At 47.4% G+C, this 27,767-nt stretch overlaps 2 protein-coding genes across 4 annotated transcripts in view; one reads left to right on the plus strand and one right to left on the minus strand.

Annotated features, from left to right (window-relative positions):
- Positions 1-1,588: 1,588 nt before the first annotated feature.
- On the plus strand, positions 1,589-21,475 carry plk1 (polo-like kinase 1 (Drosophila)). The gene is made up of 11 exons (XM_072481168.1): positions 1,589-2,135; positions 3,980-4,148; positions 5,784-5,928; positions 6,020-6,113; positions 7,225-7,444; positions 16,795-16,843; positions 17,631-17,731; positions 18,439-18,516; positions 19,108-19,262; positions 20,262-20,444; positions 20,533-21,475. Exons 1-11 carry the CDS (start codon positions 1,779-1,781, stop codon positions 20,737-20,739), a joined length of 1,758 nt encoding a protein of 585 aa, XP_072337269.1. The 5' UTR covers positions 1,589-1,778; the 3' UTR covers positions 20,740-21,475.
- ern2 (endoplasmic reticulum to nucleus signaling 2) overlaps positions 21,472-27,767 on the minus strand; it is a 130,904-nt gene continuing 124,608 nt past the window's right edge. For all 3 annotated transcript variants that reach the window (XM_072481166.1, XM_072481165.1, XM_072481164.1), the window contains exons 20-22: positions 27,505-27,628; positions 27,335-27,402; positions 21,472-25,470 (exon numbers count right to left, since the gene is read on the minus strand). In XM_072481166.1, the coding sequence (XP_072337267.1) occupies positions 25,279-25,470; positions 27,335-27,402; positions 27,505-27,628 (384 nt within the window). In that variant the 3' untranslated portion in view covers positions 21,472-25,278. The remainder of the gene's footprint in view (positions 25,471-27,334; positions 27,403-27,504; positions 27,629-27,767) is intronic.

Raw genomic sequence — 27,767 nt, forward strand, 5'->3', positions numbered from 1 at the left:
GGGCGTATACGTTCACCAGAACCACCGCCTCCCCTTGCAATCTGCCACTCACCATCACATATCTACCCCCACTATCCGCCACTATGGTCTTTGCCTCAAACAGTACCCGTTTCCCCACTAAGATAGCCACCCCCCTATTCACATCTAAACCCGAATGAAACACCTGCCCCACCCATCCTTTACGTAGTCTGACCTGGTCTATCAGTTTCAGATGTGTCTCCTGCAACATAACCACATCTGCCTTTAATTTCTTTAGGTGTGCGAGTACCCGTGCCCTTTTAATCGGCCCATTCAGTCCTCTCACGTTCCACGTGATCAGCCGGGTTGGGGGGGCTCTTTACCCCCCCCCCCCCCCCTTGTCGACTAGCCATCCCCTTTTTTAACCCAGCTCCTCACCCGGTTCCCACGTACCCGTATATCTCCCCGACGGTGCCCTCCCGCCTCGACCACCCCATCCCATAACAGCTCCCCCTTCTCCTTAACAGCAGCAACCCAGTTAACCCCCCCCCCTCCGCTAGATCCCCCTCTAGCGTAGTTGCACCCCCCATGTTGCTCCCAGAAGTCAGCGAACTCTGGCTGACCTCGGCTTCCCCCCTTGTCCTCGGCCCCCACTGTGCGAGGCCCCCTCCTTCCTGCGTCCCTGTTCCCGCCATAATTACCATAGCGCGGGAACAAAGCCCGCGTTTCCCACTCGGCCCCACCACCACCTTCTCATCGGTAATTAGGAATGGACAATAAATACTGGTTTAGCCCGCACCTACGAATGATAACAAAAAAAATGTAATCTCCACTGTTGGTGTTTGAGGAGAGATGGGGTCTTAGTTTAACACTCAGTGCCACACTCCCTCAGTCCTGGCAGTGTCAGCCTGGATTATATACACTAATCTCTGGGAGAAGTCTTGTCGGGCACTAGTGGCATCGTTATCTCTCAGCCAGAAGCTCTAGGTTCAGTGGCCAAGGAAGTTGCATTTGTAATGCGGCCAAATAGGTTGATGACCAGCCTGTAAATCCTCCCTTGGCGCCTGATGGCAGGAAAGTTTACTCCACAGTCACACGGCAAGCAGGCAAGGCAAACCACAGCAGTACTTTGCCAAGCTTAAGCACAGGCCGATCCAATGGAAATCCATGTTCGGCAATGCCCTTTTTGGGCATGGATACCTGGAGGAGGAGGGTGGTCTCTTGAATGGGGGCATAAACCCACAATTTTGTGGCTTTGTGGCTTCGAGGGGGGACATGGGCAGAAATCTGGCCCTGGAAAGAACTGGCGTTGGACTGGGGGTGAGCACAGTAAGAAGGCTTACAACACCAGGTTAAAGTCCAACAGGTTTGTTTCAAATCAATGTTGGACTTTAACCTGGTGTTAGCCTTCTTACTGGAAAGAACACCTCTGATTGGTGGAGAGCTGTCACCCACCCGGGTTGTTAGCGCTTCTCTGATTGGTGGAGAGAGTCGTCAATCAGCCGGGTTGCTAGGCCGCCGTCTGGGTGCATTTAAACCGTTCTCTCCCGGCATTCATCTGGGCGCCGGGTTCTATTTAAATGAAATTAGCCAATAGGGAGCTGCGCTGGGCTCGCTAACTGCCGACGCTCCGGATTTGAATCAGAGCCCGCGAGCTGGTGCCCTGGGACGGACGCGACGGCCACTGTGCCCCTTCCTCACTGAGTCAATCAGGTAGCTGAGCCCAGGGCTTTGCAGCAACCCAGCTATTCCAGGCCCGGATAGGAATCGCTCCGGGACTTTGCTTCTCTTCCCCCACTGCACTGAACCGCTTTTAAAAAATGACCACGGCGTCCGGTAAACCGTCAGCCAAGCTGGGAACAGTGGCCGCCCCGGTGGCCAAGGAGATCCCCGATATCCTGGTGAACCCCAAGACCATGAAGAAGTACATGAGGGGCCGCTTCCTGGGCAAAGGGGGGTTCGCCAAGTGCTACGAGATCTCCGACGTGGACACCAAGGAGGTGTTCGCCGGCAAGATCGTGCCCAAGACGCTGCTGATGAAGCCGCACCAGAGGGAGAAGATGTCCATGGAGATCTCTATCCACAAGAGCCTCAATCACAGTAACGTGGTGGGTTTCCACGGCTTCTTCGAGGACGATGACTTTGTCTACGTGGTGCTGGAGCTGTGCAGGCGGAGGGTGAGTGTCCGGGGTTGGAGCTGCCTATCCCCAGGTGGTTTATATTTAACCCCCACCCCCGGCCGATTGACCGTTTTAAGTGGGGAGGCAGCGGGACGAAAGGCCCCGTGGTGACTGGCAGCGCCTCGCCGCGTTCCCACCGCCGAACCAACTGTAACCACTTGGGAAGCACCGGGGAGGGGCTCGCGGGCAACGGCACCCATCAAAGCGGCTCCTCGGGGCGCGACTGCAAACAACGTACCCGGCGGGGGCCGGCCCGCGTCCCGGGTCAGTTTCCCGCACTCGGGCCTTCACTGGGTACCCTCCCCCCCCCCCCCCCCCGGGGGAGGGGGAGACTCGGGCCTGTTTGCCCCGGGGGGGGGGAGGGGGAGACTCTGGCCTGTTTGCCCCGGGGGGGGGGGGAGGGGGAGGACTCGGGCCTGTTTGCCCCGGGGGGGGGGGGGAGGGGGAGGACTCGGGCCTGTTTGCCCCGGGGGGGGGGGGGGGGGGAGGGGGAGACTCGGGCCTGTTTGCCCCGGGGGGGGGGAGGGGGAGGACTCGGGCCTGTTTGCCCCGGGGGGGGGGGGGGGGGGGAGGGGGAGACTCGGGCCTGTTTGCCCCGGGGGGGGGAGGGGGAGGACTCGGGCCTGTTTGCCCCGGGGGGGGGAGGGGGAGGACTCGGGCCTGTTTGCCCCGGGGGGGGGAGGGGGAGGACTCGGGCCTGTTTGCCCCGGGGGGGGGGGGAGGACTCGGGCCTGTTTGCCCCGGGGGGGGGGGGGGGAGGACTCGGGCCTGTTTGCCCCGGGGGGGGGGGGGAGAGGACTCGGGCCTGTTTGCCCCGGGGGGGGGGGAGAGAAGACTCGGGCCTGTTTGCCCCGTGGGGGTGCGGAGGAAGAAGACTCGGGCCTGTTTGCCCCGGGGGGGGGGGGGGGAGGACTCGGGCCTGTTTGCCCCGGGGGGGGGGGGGAGAGGACTCGGGCCTGTTTGCCCCGGGGGGGGGGGAGAGAAGACTCGGGCCTGTTTGCCCCGTGGGGGTGCGGAGGAAGAAGACTCGGGCCTGTTTGCCCCGGGGGGGGGAGGGGGAGACTCGGGCCTGTTTGCCCCGGGGGGGGGGAGGGGGAGACTCTGGCCTGTTTGCCCCGGGGGGGGGAGGGGGAGACTCGGGCCTGTTTGCCCCGGGGGGGGGGGGGAGGGGGAGACTCGGGCCTGTTTGCCCCGGGGGGGTGCGGAGGAAGAAGACTCGGGCCTGTTTGCCCCGGGGGGGGGGGGGAGGGGGAGACTCGGGCCTGTTTGCCCCGGGGGGGTGCGGAGGAAGAAGACTCGGGCCTGTTTGCCCCGGGGGGGGGGGGGGGAGGGGGAGACTCGGGCCTGTTTGCCCCGGGGCGAGGGGGGGGGGGGGGGAAGAGAGAGAGACTCGGGCCTGTTTGCCCCGGGGGGGGTGCGGACTCGGGCCTGTTTGCCCCCGGGGGGGGGGGGGGGGGGAGAGACTCGGGCCTGTTTGCCTGGGGGGGGGGGGGGGGGCTGTTGGATCGGTGACTCTGTCTCTTTAAAGGGAGTTGATATTTAAAAATCTGGCAGCTCGGAGCGGGTTGGCTGATAGTCTCTAAGAAGGCGGAGTCATTCGGCCAAGAATTGATACGCCAGTTACCCCCCCTCCATTCATTGAGCAAATGGCTGAATATATAGCAGTTAGTACCCATTACTCTCACTTCACAGGTTCCGATCTCTGCACCCCCCCCCCCCCCCCCTCAGCTGGGACTATGCCCGCCTGTTAGAGATGGGGTGCGGCGAGTAATTCTCCTCTTGTCTAGTCTATTTAATAGAACTATCTCTTTACGATAGCCATAATAAAATGTCTCCTCCAGTCTTTGTTAGAATTGCACAAGAGGCGAAAGGCTGTGACGGAGCCGGAGGCTCGCTATTACCTGAAGCAAATCATCTCGGGCGGCCAATATCTCCACGAGAACAACGTTATCCACCGAGATTTGAAGCTTGGCAACCTCTTCCTCAATGATGAAATGGAAGTGAAGATAGGTAAAGTGTCCTGTCCATGTGTCAATGCTGGATGGATAGTCCTGTAGCCAACTGAGTCACTTCAAGTATTGCTTTTCTCCTGAAAACCATGCGCTGATTTGTTACATAAACTCGCTTGCTCATAGAATATCTTCCACTTACTCGGCACATTTTTGGGTTGTGGGGGCGAAATCCACGCAGACACGTTGAGAATATGCAAACTCCACACCGACAGTGACCCAGATCGGGATCGAACCTGGAACCTCAATGCCGTGAGGCAGCTGTGCTAACCACTAGGCCACCATGCTGCCCTCATTATATATACACATCAGAATGACTAGGGAAGCTTAGTAGTGAGTGCAGGGCTAATTTTCCTCCATTCCTGTAAAGTTGGAAAAGCCGGCCTGAACACCATCGGGTTTGGGGGAGTTTTATACACCCCTAAATTCCCTGGAGATGTATCACTGTATCACTGATTCCCTAATCGGAATCCGTGTAAGGGACATGGGTGGTGGTAGGAAATTACAAGTACATTTAAAAGAGATGGGGAAATTAGAGAAATGCCCAATGCGAGTGCATCTCTATTTGCTTTGGCCACACTGAGTAACAATGATGGGAAATTTAAACCCCCCTACCTTTTGAATCTGCAGCCGACTGACCAACTCTCTGGCGCTGTCGGGTCAATGATTATGTTGGATTACATAATCCAGAAGTGTTCTTGGAACTCTACTGATTCAGCCCCTGTGAAAACTCTTTCCAGCCCAGCTGTTAACAAGTAGGGTCAACAGTGCCTATCTGTGTCGTTGGGGACAGTCAGTTGGATTTTGTGATACTGACATGCGTGCCTTCATGCAGTACCATGTCAAAAGTTTCTGAAAAGCCTTCCAGCATAATGGCTAGTCTGAGCTTTGTGTGTGTGCCATTGGCCCTTGCTGGGGAAAAGAAACTTGCATTTCACAGCACTTGACCAGATATGTGTGTGATCTTGATTGAGGAATAAATATTGGCCAGGACACTTGGGATAACTCTCCCACCCCCGTTCTTGTGAGCTGCCCAATCTCCCTCTACTTTCCAAATCCCCCTCGGATGGGAGGATTCCCACTGGGAAATGAACTAAGATAAAACAAAAGGAGAGGGAAGCATCAGCTGGGTCACTGAACCTGTCCAGCCTACCACGGTGCCACCATAGCCCTCCCACCCTCAACACCAAGCTAGCTTGAGGAGACTGGTGACTCACCTACTAACCTAACAGCATTGTCCTCTTTATTGGGTTGGTATTCTCTACTGCATGTGAGGTCAAAAGGGCTGGTGGAATGAGTGGGCATGGCAAATTACATTTTAATGCATGACAGTTGATCTATTTTGATAGGAAGATTGAGGAAAGACAATGTAAAATAAATATTACAATTCTGAGGCCTGGGGGATCAATCTGGGACACATTGCCTTGGTGTGTTGGAGGCAGATTCAATCATGATAATTATCTGTAAATAAAACATTTGCTGGTTTACAAGGGGAAAAATATAGGGGCATGGCCTAGTGTTGCTCTTGTAGCAAGCTGGGGTACATGAGACAGGCCAAATAGCTGCCTTTTGTGCTGTAACCTATGTATCTATGATTTAGGATAATCACTGACCTGTAATGTGGATTGTTTTGAAGGTGACTTTGGCCTGGCCACGACAGTACAGTTTGAAGGAGAACGCAAGAAGACTTTATGTGGAACGCCCAACTACATTGCCCCAGAAGTGATTGGCAAGAAAGGACATAGTTTTGAGGTTGATGTCTGGTCTCTAGGTTGTATTATGTGAGTATTCCATTCTTCACGAATGAGGGAATTTCAATTGGGTTTTTATAGTATCCTGCTGACACTGGTTTTAACCACCACCCCTTTACAGGTATACACTACTGGTGGGGAAACCTCCATTTGAAACTTCGTGTTTGAAAGAGACATACCTGAGGATTAAAAAAAATGAATATAATATTCCCAAGGTGAGTGTTTAGCATGGAGCTTGTATTCTGGGCAAATTACTTCAAGAATATCTGGAACATGGATGATAGCTCTTGTGTTAAATTCATAGGTTGTATGAAACCCATCAGTGGTTACAAGTCTGTCTTTAGACCATCTTGCTGAAGATGAGTTTTATGCACTTACTATTGACTTGTTGTCATGTTGACTTCTGACCGGGGCGGCAAGTGGCAAAGCGGTTAACACTGGGACTGCGGTGCTGAGGACCCGGGTTCGAATCCCGACCCTGGGTCACTGTCTGAGTGGAGTCTGCACATTCTCCCCGTGTCTGCGTGGGTTCACCCCCACAACCTAAAGATGTGCAGGGAAGGTGGATTGGCCACGCTAAATTTCCCCTTAATTAGAAAAAAAATAATTGGGTACTATTTATATTTAAAAAAAAAAAAAAAAAAAAGTTGACTTCTGACCTTCAAGCAGCTGTTGGATAGGTACATGGATTACGGGAAAATGATATAGTGTAGATTTATTTGTTCTTAAGGGCAGCACGGTAGCATTGTGGATAGCACAATTGCTTCACAGATCCATGGTCCCAGGTTCGATTCCAGCTTGGGTCATTGTCTGTGCGGAGTCTGCACGTCCTCCCCGTGTCTGCGTGGGTTTCCTCCGGGTGCTCCGGTTTCCTCCCACAGTCCAAAGATGTGCGGGTTAGGTGAATTGGCCAATGATAAATTGCCCTTAATGTCCAAATTGCCCTTGGTGTTGGGTGGAGGTGTTGAGTTTGGGTAGGGTGCTCTTTCCAAGAGCCGGTGCAGACTCAATGGGCCGAATGGCCTCCTTCTGCACTGTAAATTCAATGATAATCTATGATTAATCTAGGACAAAGGTTTGGCACAACATCGTGGGCCGAAGGGCCTGTTCTGTGCTGTATTTTCTATGTTTGCATGAAGTGGTGAGGTGTGTCGCGTGTGTTTTAAGGGAAGCTAGTTAAGTGGGAGGATGGAATAGAAGTAGAACACTGAGGACGTTGGTGTGCGTGGGCTGAATGGCCTGTTTCTGTTCAGTAAATTCTATGTAATAAGCTTTACTGATCCTCTTATTCCTTTTGTAACCAATAACCATTCTAATCCTTAACAGCACGTAAACCCTGTGGCTGCTAGCCTCATACAGAAGATGCTTCGATCAGATCCAAGTGCGCGGCCCAACATCCACGAGTTGCTGAACGATGAGTTCTTCACATCTGGCTACCTGCCTGTCCGATTGCCCACGACCTGCCTGACTATGGCTCCCAGATTTTCTCTGGCTCCTGGTGGGATTGATTCCAGTATGAGACGGCCCCTCACTGAACTCAACAAAGGTACCATACATTGGACCGTGGTGTCCAGGATGTGCTCGTGCGTATTGTGTTGCATGAATTAAGAATGTCTTAATCTGCAGCCAAGATGATCAATTTCTAAACTGACCACTTTTATATTTATAAAAATAAAAAAAAATTTAGAGTCCCCAATTGAGGGACAATTTTAGCATGGCCAATCCACCTACCCTGGGTTGTGGGAGTGAAACCACGCAAACACTGGGAGATTGTGCAAACTCCACACGGACAGTGAGCGAGCTGGGACCACTGTGCCACCGTGCTGCCACTAAACTGGCCACTTAAAAAGGCAATGTATTAATTGTGGGGACGTTTAATTTTCATGTAGACTGGGCAAATCAAATAAGCAAAGGTGGCCTGGAAAATTAATTGTAGAATGTTTTTGTGACCGCTTTCTGCTGCAACAATTTTAGGAATTCACTTGGTAAGGATTTTTTTTAAAATGTAAAAAAATATATTTATTGAAGTTTTTAAACCATTTTTCCCCCTTACAAACAATAACCCCCCCCGGTAACTAAACAACACACAATCGCCCTGAGCAAGATATATACATGGCAAAATGGTATATTTACATAGCTTTATACACTGGCTCTCGCCCACTCGTGCCAGTTTACCCCGCCCTCCATGTTATCTCCTGCTCATCCATCTCTTCAAACAATCTCTCGTTCTCTCTCTCTTTCTTTCCCCCCCCCCCCCCCCCAACCCCCCAAGGCTGCTGCTGCTGACCGACCTTCCTCTAACGCTCCGTGAGGTAGTCTAGGAACGGTTGCCACCGCCTGCAGAACCCCTGCGCAGACCCCCTCAAGGCAAACGTAATCCTCTCCAGCGTTATGAACCCAGCCATGTCTTTTATCCAGGCCTCCAGGCTAGGGGGCTTCGCCTCTCTCCACAATAGCAAGATCCTTTGCCGGGCTACTAGGGACGCAAAGGCCAGAATTCCGGCCTCTTTCGCCTCCTGCACTCCCGGCTCATCCACTACTCCGAATATTGCTAGCCCCCAGCTTGGCTTGACCCGGACTTTCACCACCTGAGATATTGCTCCTGCCACTCCTCTCCAGAACCCCTCCAGTGACGGGCATGACCAAACCATGTGGACATGGTTCGCCGGACTCCCTAAACACCTTCCACATCTGTCCTCTACCCCAAAGAACCTACTCAACCTCGCCCCCGTCAAGTGCGCTCTGTGGACCACCTTAAATTGTATCAGGGCTGAGCCTGGCACATGAGGAGGAGGAATTAACCCTACCCAGGGCATCAGCCCACAAACCTTCCTCGATCTCCTCCTCCCATTTACCCTTCAGCTCTTCTGCTAGGGCCTCCCCCTCTTTCATCACTTGGTGTATTGCCAAAACCTTGCCCTCCCCGACCCATACACCCGAGATCATCCTGTCTTGAATTTCTTGTGCCGGGAGCAACGGGAATTCCCTGACCTGTCGCCTCACAAAAGCCCTCACCTGCATATATCTAAATGCATTTCCCGGGGGTAACTCAAACTTCTCCTCCAGTGCCCCTAGGCTCGCAAATGTCCCATCAATGAACAGGTCCCTCATTCTTCTAATCCCCGCCCGATGCCAGCCCTGGAACCCCCCGTCCATCTTCCCCGGGACAAACCGGTGGTTACCCCTGATTGGGGACCACACTGCACCCCTGTGCCGACTCCACTGGCCCCAGATCCTTAACGTTGCCGCCACCACCGGGCTCGTGGTATACTTTGATGGCGAGAGCGGCAGCGGTGCCGTCACCAACGCCCCCAAGCTCGTTCCTTTACAGGAAGCCATCTCCATCCTCTTCCATGCAGCCCCCTCTCCCTCCATAACCCACTTGCGGATCATCGGCACATTTGCTGCCCAGTAGTAGCTCCCTAGATTTGGCAGTGCCAGCCCTCCTCGGTCCCTACTGCGTTCCAGGAACCCTCTCCTTACCCTCGGGGTCTTATTCACCCACACAAACCCCATAATACCCCTACCTACTCTCTTGAAAAAGTCCTTGGTGATCACGATGGGGAGGCACTGAAACACAAACAAAAACCTCGGAATGACCACCATTTTGACCGACTGCACTCTACCTGCCAACGAGAGCGGAAACAGTCCCATCTTTTGAAGTCCACCTCCATTTGGTCCACCAACCTCGTCGGATTCAATTTGTGTAGGGCTCCCCAACTCCTGGCTATCTGGATCCCCAGATACCGAAAACTTCGCTCCGCCCTCCTCAGCGGTAGGTCCCCTATCCCTCTTTCTTGGTCCCCTGCCTGTTATACAAAAAGCTCACTCTTCCCTACATTGAGCCCGAGAACTCCCCAAACTCCCTCAGAGTCTGCATGACCTCCACCATCCCCTCCATTGGGTCCGCCACATACTGCAGCAGGTCATCCGTGTATAGCGACACCCAATGCTCTTCTCCCCCGCGGACCACCCCCCTCCATTTATTAGACTCCCTCAGTGATATGGCCAAGGGTTCGATCGCCAATGCAAACAACAGGGGGCACCCCTGCCTCGTTCCTCGGTACAGCCGAAAGTACTCCGACCTCCGCCGGTTCGTCACCACACTCGCCACCGAGGCGCTGTAAAGGAGCTTAACCCAGCTAATAAACCCTCCCCCGAACCCAAACCTACGCAACACCTCCCAGAGGTACTCCCACTCTACTTGGTCAAAGGCCTTTTCCGCGTCCATCGCTGCCACTACCACTGCCTCTCCCTCTTCCGATGCCATCATTATCACTTGGTAAGGATTACTGGAAGTACTCAACTAGTTAGACTGGGGGTGGTGCAGTGGTTGGAACTGCCTCATGGCACCGAGGACCCGGGTTCGATCCCGGCCCTGGATCATTGCCCATGTGGGGATTAACATTCTCCCCATGTTTGGGTCTCATGCCCACAACTCAATGATGTGCAGGCTAGGTGGGTGGGCCTTGCTAATTGCCCTTTAATTGAGGGAAAAAAAGAATTGGGTACTCAAATTAAAAAAAATAAAAATTCCTTTGGAGGCAGGAACAGAGGAAATGGTAGAGATGGTAAACAAATATTTTATCTGACTTTACAGTAGATACAAATTACATGCCAGCAATGGAATATAACCAAGGTGCTGATAACTTAAACTCAGCAGATATTAAAGAAACTTATAAAAAAAAAATAAAAAAAAATTGTTTCCAATTAAGGTGCAATTCGCTTACCCTGTACATCTGTTTGGGTTGTGGGGGTGAGACCCACGCAGACACGGGCAATTTCCACACTGAATCGAACATGGGCCTTTGGCACCATGAGGCAGCAGTGCTAATCACTGTGCCACCATGCCGCCTGATATTAGAGAAACTTGAGGTGCTAACAGCCAACAAACCCCCAGGATCTCACTTGCCTACATCTGCGGGTTATAAAACAGAATGCAAGAAATGAGAGCTGGAATATGCCACCCAGACCCCTGAACCTGCTTTGCCATTCAATAAGATCATTTTGTCCACTGTGTACTTTTCCTTGGCCCCAGAAAAATACTCACTGTACTTCGGTACATGTGACAGTACAACAAAATTGTGGCATCAACTCTGCTTTCCTGCAAGCCCTCTTAACCTTTTGATTGTCTTTTAGATAAAGGCAGCTGCAGGGATGGTGAATGCAGTGGTTATGGTTTTGCAAAATTCTCTCTATTCCAGAATAGCTGTGACTGTGCTGCAAAGGTTCAGGGCTGTGACCTCTGCTATTAGAAGAACAAAACACTACACTGGAACAGGCCTTTCGGCCCTCCAAGCCTGGCCAATGATAGCCTGTCTAAACTAAAACCTTCTCCACTTCCGGAGTCCACATCTCTCTATTTCCGTGTGTTCGTCAAGGTGCTTCTTAACACTGCCATCTTATCTGCTTTCCAGCACATTCCAGGCACTCACCACCCTCTGTTTTTAAAAAAAAAAAAACTTGCCGCACATCTCCAAACTTTGCCCCTTGCGCCTTAAACTTGTGCCCCCTCGTGATTGACTTTTCCACCCTGGGAAAAAGCGTCTGACTGTCCACCCTGTCCATGCCACGCCACTCATAATTTTGTAAACCTCTACAGGGTCGCCCCACAACCTCTGTCGCTCCAGTGAAAACAATCTGAATTTATCCAACCCCTCCTCATAGCTAATACCTTCCAGACCAGGTAACATCCTGGTAAACTTCTTCTGTACCCTCTAAAGCATCCACATCCTTCTGAAATTGTGACCAGAATTGTATGCAATATTCAAAATGTGGCCTAACCAATGTCCTGTACAGCTGCAGCACCCTTCCATCGCTGTCCTGTCTTCCACGATTGAGCTTTCACCCTTTTGTACCAGTCTGCCATCGGGACCTTGTCAAAGGCTTACTGAAGTCTAACATCCACTGCCCACCCTTCATCAATTATCTTTGTCCGATCCTCAAATTCTTATCAAGTTAGTGAGACATGACCTCCCCTTCACAAAACCATGTTGCTTATCGTTAATTTGAGTAAATCCTGTCCCTAAATCTTTTCCAATAATTTTCCTACCACTTGACGAGGCTCACCGGCCTATAATTTCCTGGATTATCCCTTCTTAAACAAAGGAACAAAATTGGCTTTTCTCCAGTCCTCTGCGACCTCGCCTGTAGCCAATGAAGACCCAGGTTTGATCCTGGCCCTGGGACACTGTGGAATTTACACATTCTCCCCATGTCTGTGTGGGTTTCACCCCCACTACTGAAAGATGTGCAGGTTACATGGATTGGCCATGCTCAATTGCCCTTTAATTGGAAAACATTTTTTTATAAATTGAGTGCCCAATTCATTTTTTTATTTTTCAATTAAGGGGCAATGTAGCATGGCCAGTCCACTTCTCTGCACATCTTTGGGTTGTGGGGGCAAAACCCATGCAAACACTGGGAGACTGTGCAAACTCCACACGGACAGTGACCCAGAACCGGGATCGAACCTGGGACCTCGGCACCGCGAGGCAGCAGGCTAACCACTGTGCCACCGTTCTGCCCTTTAATTGGAAAATATATTTGGGTACTCCAACTTTAATATTCAAAATAAAAGTAATTCTGCCTTACCTGTTAAGTTTTCAACGTTGAAACAAATGCAGTTCAGGCCACAAATTAAATGTGTTCAGCAACTTCTCCCTGCCTTCTCTCCCTCTTAGTCTCACTGGCCTTATTCTCTACTTATCCCTCAGTTACTTCACCTGCTGCTCTGGTTCCCACCCTCATGCCACACTAGTTTAAATACTCCGGAGTGACACTATCTATATTAATAACTTGACAAAGAGACAAAGTAATACATCCAAGTTTGCTGGCAATACAAAGTTAGACCAGAATGTAAGCTGTGGGATTGACACAGGCTACAAAGATGTATTGATAGGTTGAGTGGGCAACACGATGGCAGATATTGTGTGCAAGTTAGGTTATTCTGTTTGGTTGTAAGAATAGAAAAGCGAAATATTTTTTTTAAAAGGTGTGAAACTTGTAAATGTTGTTCAGAGAGGATGTGCCTGTGCAAGGAACATAAAGTTAGCGTGCAGATACAGCAAGCAATTAAGAAGGCAAATGGCACACTGGCCTTTATTGCAAGGGGATTGGAGTACAGAATAAAGAAGTCTTCCTACAGTTAATAGGGCTTTTGAGACCACACTGGGGTGGGGGTCCGATGATAGGCTGAGCAAATTGCGTATGAGCTGATCTCATTGTCAAACCCCAGAATCTTGTACATGTCATGTGGCAAAAAGAGGTTGTTTTCCCCAGACTAGGGAATCTGGAACATCTGCATATACCTGACCCCCCCCCCCCCCCCCCCGGGACCCCATACGTCATCTCCAGCTCCTCCAAGGTTGCAAATCAACGGTCTAAAAACAGATCCTTCATTTCCATCAGCCGTCGTTTCTCCCAACCCCAAAACCTCACATCCATCCTCCCAGACTCCTTTTTTGGCCCCGCCTCCAATTTAGTGCTGCCGCAACTGCCTCTAAATTCTCAACGTGGCCACCACCACCGGGCTTCCCGTGTATCTCCCTGGGGTAAACTGGAGTGGTGCGTTGCCAGCGACCGCAACTCCGCCCCCTTCATAAAAAATGACTGGTAAAAAGACCCAGTAGGCACTGGAACAAGAATAAGAACCACGGCAAAATGTTCTATCTTTTTTTTTTTTCAAATTTAGAGTCACCAATTAATTTTCTCCAACTAAGGGGCAAATTAGCGTGGCCAATCCACCTAACATGCATATCTGGGTTGTGGGGGTGAAACCCACACAGACACGGGGAGAATGTGCAAACTCCACACGGACAGTGACTCGGGGCCGTGATTCGAACCCGGGCTGCAGTCCCAGTGCTAACCACTGCACCAAATGTCGCCCTGCAAAATGTTCATCTTGACTGCCTGTACCCAGCCAGCCAACGATAGTGGGGGACTATCCAACCTCGGCAAATCCTCCTTAACCCTACTCACTAAACTTGTAAAGTTCAGCTTGCCGAGCTCAGTCCCGTGCCATCTGCACTCCCAAGTACCTGCAGTGAATTGGCACACTGAAATGGCAACCTCCCCACATACACATCCTCTTCCCTCCCCCCAGAGGAGAAACTACAAAACACTCACTTTACTCCGAATTTACCCCAACCTTGTTCCTCAATGCGAAGGAAAGTACCCTGGGTTTATCTCCTTCGTAAGCACACTCGCCCTCGGGTCCTTGTACAACAACCTCGGCTGCCATGCCACAAACGTAGGCCCAATCCCAAACCTCTGCAATACTGCAAACACGGTAGCACAGTGGTTAGCACTGTTGCTTCACAGCGCCAGGATCTCTGGTTCCATTCAAAGCTTGGGTCACTATCTGTGTTAAGTCTGCACGTTCTGTGCCTGTGCAGATTTCCTCCAGGTGCTACGGTTTCCTCCCACGTCCTGAAAGGCATGCTGCTAGGTAATTTGGAAATTCTGAATTCTCCCTCCGTTTACCTGAATAGGTGCCGGAATGTGGCGACCAGGGGCTTTTCACAGTAACTTCATTGCAGTGTTAATGTAAGCTTACTTGTGACAATAAAGATTATATAAATTGTAACTAGAGACTGTAATAATTCATCAAACTGCAAAAAAAAAATGCATAATTCAATGACCGAAAGCAAAGCAGCACTTAATACCAACTTTCACTTCCAACAGTTAGTCTCTGACAGACTTGCATCTGCACATGTGCAGGAAGTGCTTCCCCCCCCCCCCCAATGTTGTGGTGCAAACAGACATTTGGAATACACCAACACACTATTGAGGGTGCAATGACCCAGAAAATGCAGAGGGGTGTGGCAGATGGTTAATAGAGGAATTCACCCTCAGCCCAAGCTGTAGAACCATCTACAGACCACATCAATGGCAACATTGTGCTCTTAAAGAATGGGATTTGAAGAAAGGATTATATTTGAAATCTTTGCCAATCATTGGACCCTTTGGGTTATTGCTGAAGGGGAGGACATGTAAGTTTTTTTTGCCTCCAGTCCTAGGAAATCAGTCTACTACTTGACAGCGTCATGGTTCCAATCATATTTTGTTTTAGAAAATATTTTATTGAAGCATTTGTAATTTTCACAATTTAACATAGACATTTCTAAAACAACCGCGCGGGTCGATGCACAAAATACCCCCTAAAATAACAACAAACAATAAATCAAGTACCCCACCTCTCGCCCTATCCCCAATTACCTGTATACTAAATTCCCTGTCCTTATTTAACATTACCATGCCTAGGGGCAGCACGGTGGCGCAGTGGGTTAGCCCTGCAGCCTCATGGCGCCGAGGTCCCAGGTTCGATCCCTGCCCTGCGTCACTGTCCGTGTGGAGTTTGCACATTCTTCCCGTGTTTGCGTGGGTTTCGCTCCCACAACCCAAAGATGTGCAGGTTAGGTGGATTGGCCATGCTAAATTGCCCCTTAATTGGAAAAAATGAATTGGATACACTAAATTTAAAAAAAAAAAAACATTACCATGCCTCCTCCCCACACTCCCTTTCCCTTTTTCCCCCCCTTACTGCTGACGTTCAGTTTTTGTTAAAGAAATCGATGAACGGCTGCCAACTCCGGGCGAATCCCTGTATTGATCCTCTTGGAACAAACTTGATTTTCTCCAGACTGAGAAACTACCATATCGCTAACCCACACTCTTGATTTCAAGGGCTCCGAGTCCCTCCATCTCGGCAAGATCTGTCTCCAGGCCACCAGGGAGAAGGCCAGGATATCGCCCCCCCCTTGCCCCCGGATCTTCCGACACCCCAAATATTGTTAATTCTGGACTTGGAGTTACCCTACCTTCCAGGACGTCCGACATAACATCTGCAAATCCCTGCCAGAATTCCCTCCGTTTCGGACATGCCCAAAACATATGAGCATGGTTGACCGGGCTACCCCCATACCACCCATATCTGTCCTCCACCTCTGCGAAGAACCTACTCATCCGAGCTACCGTCATGTGGGCCCTGTGGACTACTTTGAACTGAATCAAGTTTGCGTCTAGCATAGGACGAGGATGCATTTACCCTTTAAGGCTTTTTCCCACATTTCAGTTTCCAGCTGATTTAGGGGCTGGTTTAGCACGGTGGACTAAGACAACTGGCTTGTAATGCAGAACAAGACCAGCAGCGCGGGTTCAATTCCCGTTCCAGCCTCCCTAAACAGGTGCCGGAATGTGGCGACTAGGGGCTTTTCACAGTAACTTTAGTGAAGCCTACTCGTGACAATAAGCGATTATCATTATTAGCTCCCCTCCTAGCTCCTCTTCCCACTTCCTCTTCACCTCTCTGAAAGGGACCCCTTCCCACTCTTAACAATTCCCTGTATTTGTCCAAAACGTTCCCACCTCCAACCCCTGTTTTTGACAGCACTTTATCCTGTAGTCCCCTCAGGGGGAGGCGAGGAAAGCTTGGGACCTATCTCCGTACAAAGTCCCGCACTTGAAGATACCGAAACCTGTTCCCACCCGGCAAATCAAACTCCTCCTCTAATGTCTCCAAGGTCAGAAAGCCCTCCTGGATGAATAGATCCCCAAACTTCTCAATCCCTGCCCGCTGCCATACCTTAAAGCCCCCATCCAGGCCCCCCTGGGACAAACCGTTCACAGATCGGTGACCACACTGTTGCCCCTCCAGTCTCATATGCTGCCTCCATTGCCCCCACACCCTCCGGAGGCTGCCACCACCACAGGACCTGTGGAGTACCGAGCCGGCGAGAACGGCAGGGGCGCTGTAGGTAGAGCCTCCAGACTCGTACCTTTGCGGTTCCAATCATATTGAGACAGTCCATTAATAATTAACTTCCTCTAATAGTTTGAGATTCTCTAATCTGTGTCATTGCTGAATGATTGATCTTTCTAATGTTAATCCAATAGATGTTCCAGCTGGTGACAAACCAGGCAAGTCGGAAGATGGAGTGGCAAGGTAAATATTCCCTTCCTGCAGATAGCATTGGAAATGGTGTTTTATCATCTGTAGTTTCTTTCATGCAGATCAAAGGTTTTTTACTTATATGGGGAAGGAGCTTCAGCTATTCCTTCCATATGCTTTTTATTTTTTGATATGGTCCATGTGTGGGAATCCTCCCGAGTGCCTGTCTATATCTGTTGACTGCATATATTGGATTTTGTCTTTAGGCAGTAGTGGAGCTCAAACCATATGGGCTTCCAGTCAAATTGGACTATCTGTCCAGCTTCCTTTTTCCTCTTTGTCCTGTAGTCCCGGGATTGAATTTGGGAGGCTGTGTGGGTCAGTGCTGCATAATGATACTAATCTGCATCAAGCTGTTTTCAGTTCTTTAAGCTGTCCTTTAGACCTGCTGCTATGTTGGAAATGCCAGTTGATTTGCTCCCACCCTGACCATCAGTCCTCATGGACTTAGTCCGAAACCACTCGTACCATGGGTAGACTACTCCAATATTGGAAGGGAAGACACGTGGTGCTTCTTGGAATTATCAATTGCAAAACTAACCACATTTCCTGAACTCTTGGTCACAGCCAATATATTGCTCTAATCTACCAAAATGCACCCGACTGAGCAAGCAAGTGCTGCTATTTTATACAGTGACTTGTGGCTTCTCCTTAATTGCTTTTGGAATAGAAAGTAATCATAGTGTAGAGCTGTTCCTTGAGTGATCGAAGTTCTCTGTCTATTGCACAGGTTCATGAACACATGAGGATTTGTGACTAAACTGATTTCTATTTTCTACAGGGAAATGGGGGAGTGCAATGATTTCTACCTCACAGACCTATTGCAGCAGTTAAACAGTGTAATAGCAGCAAGACCAGCTGACAAAGCAGTCATCAGACAAGGTACAGAAACAGCCCTCTTAAAGTTGTAGCTCCAGCTCCTGAAGTGTTTTATTTTCTAAAGCCATTTAGGCTGACCTGGGCTGCTGGGGAAGACTGGTGCCCCAAGAATTGACTTCCCATTTTAATGGCAGTGGAATGGAGTAGGACCAACCCTTTTATACAGTTGTGATGAAATTCCTGTCAGCTAGCTTAGCAAATTACTTCAGTTACTCAACCAATCTCACATTTCCCTTATTGACTTTTTCTTTGTAGGTAATTGCGCTGTAAAACATTCACTGAATTTAAAAAAATAATTTGAGTACCCAATTCATTTTTTCCAATTGGCAATTTAGTGTGGTCAATCCACCTATCCTGCACATCTTTTGGGTTGTGGGGGTGAAACGCACGCAAACATGGGGAGAAGGTGCAAACTCCACATGGACAATGACCCAGAGCCGGGATGGAACCTGGGACCTTGGTGCTGTGAGGCAGCAGTGCTATCCACTGTGCCACCGTGCTGCCCAACATTCACTGAATTGGCCCCTTGCAGAAAAAGTATAATAAACTGCTTAATAATTTTGGGTTAATGTGTTTTTCCACTACCTATCAGCTAGGTTTATCTGTTGCAGTTTCCTTTTTTTTTTTTTCCATCCCATCCCCCATCATTTTATGTTTTTGTATCAGAACATGTATGAATGCAGTATTCATTGTTATTTCTCTCCTGGTAGAGGAGGCTGAAGACCCGGCCTGTATACCGATCTTCTGGGTCAGCAAATGGGTTGATTATTCCGATAAATATGGTTTGGGTAAGTACCAGCCTGGATAGTGCTTTTCAGGGACTTGTGACTACACTGGGATTGTTGTAACTTATCTGATTGTGCCTGATGTATAACCAGCATAGTGGATATTATCTGATTATCAAATACCAGTATTCACCATAGCTTGGGCCCTTGTCCACTTTCTTGGGTCGGGCTTGGTTACCAGCAGTGAGTCTGGATTCACTTCTTTTGCCGAGTTGTCTCGGCCCAACCTGACTGATACGTGGAAAATTGAGAGGGAACTGACTTGTCCGAATGCAACCTTGATGTGCTGGGGTATCTTAGCCTATTCAAGAAATGCTGAGGGGAGACGTTCATCCAGTGAGCGAAATGGTGGGTTCTGCCTCAAACGGGCTTTACCATCCTATCCTCCAGGCTGATCCAGAACCAAGAGGACACCTAATTGCTGTGTGGCGACATATCTCGCACTGATCCAGGACATGTGTTCCCATTTCTCCATATTTCAGCTTTTTGTTTGGGCCTTGCATGTTGGGCAGAAGAAATGTGTGTATTGTAACGTGTGCAGGTTCTGTTCTTTATCTTCTGCAGTCTACACTGACACTGCAAATCTCTCTCTAGGTTATCAGTTATGCGACAACAGCGTTGGTGTTCTCTTCAATGATTCCACTCGTTTAATCATGTACAATGATGGGGAGAGTCTTCAGTACATTGACCGTGACATGACTGAATCTTACCTGAACTTTCGATCTTACCCTCCCAGCCTAAGTAAAAAGGTGAGTACCAAGAGCAACATTGTCAAGATTCAGTAGCCGTTCAACAGATGTTTTTATCACGGTAATTGGGCTTCAAGAAGGCCCCAGATTTGTACCATTGATTGATTATAAGTATTAGATGAATTGATACTTAGTTTTCTGCACATATGTAGCCTGTCTCCTTTTGTAACTATTAATGTGACGGGGAACAAACCTTGATCGTAGTGGGTTCACTCCTTTTTATAAAAAAAAAAAAAATCAGAGTACCCAATTATTTTTTTCCAATTAGAAGGGGCAATTTAGCATAGCCAATCCACCTAACCTGCACATCTTTGGGTTGTGGGGGTGAAACCCACGTAAATGTAGTGGGTTCACTCCTGCCTCTTGACAGTAAGAGGCATGGAGACCAGATCTTCAGCCCTGAATTATAGCTTGACATTCAGTGGTATATCTGCGTGAACGTACCACCCCTTTATTTAGGTTGTGGGAGCCCGCTTTAAAAACCCAAACCATCAGCTGATAAAAATGGTTCTAGTCACAAAATGTGTATTCATAGGCTTGTTAAATATCAGCCTGCAAATGTTCTGTTAATCCTAAAGCAGTGTGAAGATGTGAAATGGCGATCTAATAGACATGTTGACTTGATGTGGGGAAATGGTAATCTGTTTATTAGCTTGAGATTACTGTGATCTGACATGGGGTTTAGCGATAAGCAAAATTAGACAGGTTATTGATCCACAGCTGCCTGTTGGAATTGGGATTGTCTTATTTCTAATACAATTGAATGGTTGCCATCTAGACTCTCTTGTCTAAAGCATTGGAGGAAGGTGGGTGGCTGCAGAACTGTTCCCCTTCCTTAAAGTGTGGGCCTTCAAAAGGAATGGTGACCGTTCATCCTAATTGGGTGAAAATCTCCCCACCCACCCACAACGCAATCCGTAACTGGAAGCATGAAAGGGATTCAACATGTAGAAGGAATAGCTAGTAGAAGAGTTGTTAATGGAAACTCTCTCCTTGCAGGCAACCCTGTTGAAATACTTCCGCAACTACATGAGTGAGCACTTGTTGAAAGCGGGGGCCAATATCACTCCCCGGGAAGGTGATGAGTTGGCAAGGCTCCCATTCTTGCGGATCTGGTTCAGGACGCGCAGTGCGATTGTCTTGCATCTCAGCAATGGGACCGTCCAAATCAACTTCTTCCAGGCAAGCACCTTTCTTTGTATCATCATTTGGAACAATCAGTTTTGGTGGAGAAATGCAAGGAATTTTAATTTTGTTCTCATTCTTCCAGGACCACACTAAGATCATCCTGTGCCCACTGATGAATGCAGTGACTTACATTGATGAGAAGCGGGAGTTTCATACATTCAAACTAAGCATGATTGAGGAATATGGCTGCTGCAAGGAGCTGGTGAGCCGCTTGCGATATGCACGTACCATGGTGGAGAGGCTGCTCACCACAAAAGCTGTGGCAACACAGGTCAAACACACTGCATGAAGACTGGAGCTTCTGATTGGCTGATTCTTTTCCTATTTTAGGGGGCAAAATGTTTGTGTAAATAACCCCTCTTTTTGTAAGGCTCGATTTTTGTATTAAAACGCCTTTTTGAAATATCCAGTGAACATGTGTTTTGAATCGAGGCACGTGGGGTGTAGAAACATGATGACTCTCCATTATGTGTAATGACTTGAGGCAGATGAGATCATGTAAATTAAGCTGTACATTGTGCACACCATCAAACTTGCTTTTTCACTCCCTTTTGCAGGTGTTCTAGCTATTTTCACTTTTATATCCTAAATGTCAAAAAGCACTTTAAAATCTTCGTTCTGCTGTTTCTCGGGCAACAGTTGTCTCATTCCTCAACCCCCCCCCCCCCCCCCCCCCCCCAAAAAAAAACCCCCAGTTCTTATCGGAGATGTGGAACTCCAATGGTTGAAGAACAGGGTATAGATAGCTGGTGCTCTTGAACAGTACGACGATGCAGTGACTGATTCCAGCTTGGCAAGTAGTTGTTCAGATGAGGGACTGAAATTGGCACTTCCCAGATAATGTCTTTTTGCTTTTACTTTGACTCCATTCTATTCCAGAAAACTTATCCCGAGAACAGCTGGACAAACCTTTAGGAACAACCTTCTGTACAGCTGTTGACACTGGTCTCTCTGTTTAATGGGAGAACATTTTGTACTTAATTTTTTAATGTAACATATTAAATAAAAATCTGTTCTTGAATAACTTTAACTTTGCAGTGTTTTAATTTAGAGATGGAATGTATAAATACAGGCATAGCACTACACATTTCAGAGCAACTTTAGTGTTCTTCTCTGGCATTAGCCCCGCAATTGGGGGGGGGGGGCTCCTTTTTGGTGCCTGTTGAAGGATATCTACAAAATTTGCTTCTAGTGAGTGGCTCAAGCATCTTGGTTGCTCAGGACATCAGATCTACTTATAAAAAGGTTGTATTAAAGTTGTGGATCCCATAATGACCATTGTCAACTTGGCACCTGAAGTAGGTCTAGTATGTTGGCATTATCATGTGGCTAGTATCTACAAGTGGAAGAACAACAAAGTCTAGCATGCTTGGCTGTTTAGGAATTTTATTTTACCCTCTACCCTCCAATACAAAAAGATTTACTATGTAAACTTTTCTATTTACAATCAATTCAAGAAATAAGACCACCGACATTATGGCAAGCTTAAATAAAACTGATTCACAAGTCTCTATTTACAAAAAAAATCATATGGCATAATTTCTCTTCCAGTCTTACAAAGGATAAGTTCATTCAGTGACTAGTATTGCTTGAAACACATTGGCATTATTTACTCATTTAAAAAAAAAAAAAACAACCTTGAATGGAAAAGGAAAGAGGTTGTAAAATAGTGTGGAGATGCCGGCACTGGATTGAGTGGGCACAGTAAGACGTCCAACAGGTTTATTTGAAATCGCAAGGTTTTGGAGTGCTGCTCCTTCATCAGGTGAAAACTTCCAGATGCTTTCCCCACAATTCTTTCCATTTAAGGATGAAGCGTCATATTAGAGCAGTGACTTTTCTGATTGCAAGCCAAACCTATGTTTGTGGTGTGAGGATGAGGAAAATCTGGCTCTGCTTCAATCTGTCTTGGGCTTTAGGTCTACATGCAACTTCATAGCAATTGTCTTCACAAAGGATTAATTGGATTCAATTTAGTCCTATTTTACTCCCTTTAAACTAGGGGCTGGTTTAGCACAGGGCTAAAGAGCTGGCTTTTAAAGCAGACCAAGGCAGGCCAGCAGCACGGTTCAATTCCCGTACCACCATGCCTAAAGCAGGCACCGGAATGTGGCAACTATGGGCTTTTCACAGTTACTTCATTTGAAGCCTACTTGTGACAAGCGATTTTCATTTATCACTGGTTCACGTAGAGCCATGTTACTGCTACAAATCTTGTAAAGAAAGTAACATCCTTCGCATTTATCAGTATCGTAGCACTGAAGGGCATCTCATGGGCGAATGGCATTACTGCTGTTGCCATTCAACCATCCACTGAAAATGCACCACCTTCGGAACCCCTTTCAGTTAAGGAATAGCCACATCTTGCCACCACATCTAAAACCATTTCATTTCTCCTAATTGACAGACCAAGCTGTGGTTCTCTTTTTTTCATTTGGGAGATTTGAACAGTGGAATAAGTGATTACATGAGGTAGGCTAGGTTGACTGACAAGACCGTGTTTGTGACCTTAATCTCTCAATATTTGCATGTGAGCTCAAACAAATATGGCAACAAAAAAAAAAAAAACGCTGTTTTCACATTGGCCTTGGGGTTTCTTACACAGCCAGCTCGGAAAGCACCAAATCCACCCAGCCAGTGATTTTAACTAAACCAGTCAAATTCAACAGGAACTATGGTGTTAGAAAATATTTATAGAAGTGCATTAGGATCTGAAGGTACAAAACTCAATAAATGGTGCAAGAATGTCAGGAAAATAGTGATTGCAAGTACATTAGGAACTGCAAGTATAAAGGCATTGAGAATTGATGACATGAATGGAACCCACACAACAAATTTTTCAAGTACCCCTCTGTAAATAGTTTATAATCTGCAAAACAGCTAGCAAGCTCTATTGCTAGATTGCAGATAAACCACTCTATTGTCTGGAAACGTTCATACCTCAGACTAAAGATAATACACTTCAGGAAGTTCCCAGTCTGTTATAAACTGTTAGAGCTTTTATTGCATCTATTCCTACAATGCATTCATCTTTAGCAACCCATTTTTCACTAACCCCAAATCGTTGGCAGTTTGATTTTAAGTTTTATTTAAAAAACACAGATTACTGTCACCTAATTCCATTATCAGAGACTGGTTTGAGTAATTGGTTGAAGTGTTTGAGGGGAATGGAGTTTTTCTTTTCACCCAAAAAGGTTGTGGGGGTCTGGAACTCTGCCTGAAAGACTGGTAGAAGCAGAAATTTGAATTGAATTTTAAAATTACTTGAACGTGCACTTGAGGTGTCAAAACCTACAGGGCCCCAGCCCAAGAACTGGAAGGTAGGATTAGACCAGCTAGATCCTTTTCAGCTGATGGGCTGAATGGCCCCCCTTCTGTGCTATAAAGCTTTATGTTTCATACCATCCAGTGTCATCAAACAGAGCACAGGTTACTGTGGTCCTGAATGGGGTTTTGCCCCTCTCTTCAGAGACGACTTTATTAAGTATCGGAGCATTAGACACCGTATGCTCATTCTCAATTGTGCAGTGCTCATTTTAAGTCTACCTCACTGGTGGACAATGCATTCGGCATGCAGAAAGTTGGGCTGGGTTTGCTGAGTTATGAACCCAAATAATACTTGGCTGTCCCTGGTGTGTGACTCATGAAGAGAGTGAGTGTTTGAGCCTTGCAGGACTGGCAGGTATTGAGATTTGTGCTGATTTAGCTGATATCAACCAGTGGTCGGGGGTTAGCGGTAGGTCCAAAAATGGTTTGTGCTCCTGACCCCACCTCCTGAAAGTATAACCCAGCAAGGCAGCAATGGTTCAGGAGAGGAGGGGAAAATTATGGCAATGTTCATAGGCATCATGGGATGGTAAGGTTTTTACTGATGTCAAAAATTGCTTTGGTGTTTCAGATATTAATAAAATCCTTTTAAAAAATAGGCTGTATTAATTACTCAATATGAAAATAGTCTCTGTAGAAAAGCTCTCTGAGCACTTGTATAATGTCATGTTGTGCCAATGCTTTCCTGTAAATGTTCATCACAAATTATTCATAAATCAACAATGCACTCTGATAATATTTCCAGAATCAACTGTTCCAATGCTGTGCAGACTGAAGTTGGGATCTGCGCTATCTTTCTTCATAAGTTTGTATCAAAGCATAAAATTCTTATCAAGTAACTTTTTGTAACTGAATAAACAGTTCTTCAGAGTGAAACTATAAACACATATAATGAAACAACCTATTGATTTGCCATCTTTATCTGCTGGCCTCTAGTTTTAACTCCTGCACCAGTCAGTGGCTGTCTAAATGGCACAAACCTTTGATTCGTCAATTCAGTCCATTTATAAACTGGAGGATTCTTTCATTTTCACCTTTCCAGTTTCTCCCAACAATATCTCCAGCACAGTTAGCCCTCCTTAACCCGGAGAGGCAGAAAGTTTTCCTCCCAGTGTGGTATCATTGTTAAAAGGTGCAGCAGTGTTGAAAGGTGTTGATGGGTCATTTCTTTCTCCCTTGTGTCTCAGCTCCTCACCTCCCTGCAGGGCAGTCCATTTGACTGGTAAAACACCACTGTGGGTGTGAATATTAGCAGAGTTGTCTCCCAATCTGTGATCAATTTCACAAATTCAAAGGGGTTAAGTGAGCCAGCATTCTCCTGTTCTCTGAGGATGTAGTCATGTTCTACCCTACATGAAGAACACCAGCTTGAAGAACACCTCCCTCAGGTCCACAGAAGGATACCTACCGCAAGCATATTGCCTGGAGCATTTCTTCCTACTTCTCTGGCTCTGCAAAGTCTTTATGTTGGCACAGTTGATGAGCAGGGAAGTATAGTGATTCATTTTTTCCCATTTCCAGCTCCCTGATGATAATATAGATGAAAGAGCCTCTCATGGCTGCATATCCGCATTGCATTGTAAGTGTGCAACAGCAGGTTTGGGAATCGACATGTGAAGTACTGCACAAACTGGTCAGGTACCTCTCCCAGTGTCTCCTGTACGTCTAGCGGCAGTTCATGGTAGTGATGTTTCTGTGAACAGCCATTTTACATCAGATTTGTGAGAGATTTTTGAAAACTATTCAAAATGTAACCCGATTTGTAAAACAAAAATGCCTGTGTACTTGGGCTCATTGACATGAGTGATGACGAAGGGAAATGGAACACTTCCATTTCAAGCACCCACTGACAGTAAAGTTAAAACCATTTCTAGAGCAAAGCTGCCTCTACTCTGCACCAATTTACTTAAATTCAAAAGATCCAATCCCTACTGCCACCATGTGACATTTAATCGGTTTCCCATACAGGACTTGAGCATCGCTGAAAAAAAGAACATTTTAAACTTTCTGTCTTGCGCGCGTCAGGACCTTCGCAAGAATACCAGATGTAAAGAGAACAACAATTTTCTGTAAAAGCAAAAAGACATTCTGTCTATTACGCTCAGAGTAATGTGATATTTGAATTTCAGTGTCAGTGTGAGGCTAGGTATGTAGGCTGTATTGTCCCTAAAAACTGGTGTATCATATCAAACAGTACTTCCCGCCAGCTGTTCACAACTGGCAAGGTACTGACAATACCCGACCAACCCGTTTTTAGTGCAAAATATTAGATCTGATTTCTCAACAATTGCGAAACAATCCTGAGTGCGCTAAGAATTATGCTTTAAAAAATTTTTTTAGAGTACCCAATTCATTTTTTCCAATGAAGGGGCAATTTAGCGTGGCCAATCCACCTACCCTGCACGTCTTTGGGTTGTGGGGGCGAAACCCACGCAAACATGGAAAGAATGTGCATACTCCACACGGACAGTGACCCAGAGCCGGGATCGAACCTGGGACCTCGACGCCGTGATGCAGCAGTGCTACCCCTGCGCCGCGTGCTGCCCCTGCTAAGAATTATGCTGACAACAAATTTAAGATTATAAATTGGGCTGACAGTGTGGCTCACTTATGTGTGCTAGAAGCTACATGTATTAAATACTCAGGGCCTGCTATTTGCAGATAGAAAGAACATGTACACACATTGTGCCTGTTTCAACTGAACAAAATAGGCAACAGCGATTCTCTGGGGCAATGTCTTGATCAATCAGACTCAACATGCTAGGTTTGAATTTAAACCTTAGTAGTTGAATTTAAGCTTAGTAGTTAACGGTCAGTCATCAGTTAACTGGTGCATTCTCCATGGCAACACCTCTATCAATCAGAGTCCACTTGCTCCAAACCAATCAACACTCTCTTCTCAAGAAGTATAAGTTGTTGTTCCCTTTATATTTGGTATTCTTGTGAATGTCATGATCAGTGCAAGATGAAAAACCTCTACAGGTCTTTTTTCAGCAATACTCAATGTGACATTTCTTAATTCTCCACATTAGCCATCCTTACAGCTATCTGAACAACATTGATAATTAGTGCCTTATTAGGGTTGTCCCATACCCACAAGGCACTGAATCGAGGCAACCCAGACTAAGCCCGAGGTAAATGACAGAGAATCCCGCCGGTGGGTCGAGGCAGAAGTGTGGCACGGCGGGGCGGAGAATCCAGCCCCATATTTTAAAATGTATATTTTTGTTTGTCATCCAAAGCTCCACAAACTCTCTGACCCAGCATGCCAGCTTACTTCACTACTCCTGGGATATTATTCTACTATGCATCCATCCCCACTCCAAGTTGATAACTTCAGCCACTTTTTGGAATTCCCTTCTGCCTTGCCACATCTCTCCCACTTCCAGCAATCTCCTTAAACTGTCCCCTAAACGTGGCTTTAGTCACCATCCCCAACTCTTCCCCTCACATTCCATCTGACGTCAAATGTCCTTTGGCAAGTTTCGCAACATTATGGATTTTATTTGAGTGATAAGTCTCTGTCATGGCTAACAGACATTGAGCCTGTTCCTCACCTTATTTCTCATGGCTCGGAGAAGATCACGCACAGAATTCCCTTTGTACGTCCGGAACTTTCTTAAATCTTGGCAAGGTGGGGGGGAAAGAAAAAGACCACTGTGAAATGGATTTTTGATGTACTTATATCTGTGTTGAATAGCATAATTCACTGTGCTGGGTATCTCACCTGTTTGCAGAGGGACAGAGATGTGCATCCTCCAATTTGTTCTTACCACCATTCTCCCATTGCACTCCAATCTACCAACGATTGGCCCTTCTAATAATTCCTTTTCTATCCGGTCACTCACATCCTAGTACAACACAAAGCAGTTTTTGAATTTCAGTATAACAGATTTCTCATGTTATGTATCTACACCTTTCAGCATGTTTCAGGCTATGCCTGTTAGGTCCCAGGTTTAAAATCTGGAAACAAGAAACAAAATCACTGAA

This window comes from Scyliorhinus torazame, chromosome 17 (genome assembly GCF_047496885.1).
Source record: "Scyliorhinus torazame isolate Kashiwa2021f chromosome 17, sScyTor2.1, whole genome shotgun sequence".
In the NCBI taxonomy this organism is placed as follows: Eukaryota; Metazoa; Chordata; class Chondrichthyes; order Carcharhiniformes; family Scyliorhinidae; genus Scyliorhinus; species Scyliorhinus torazame.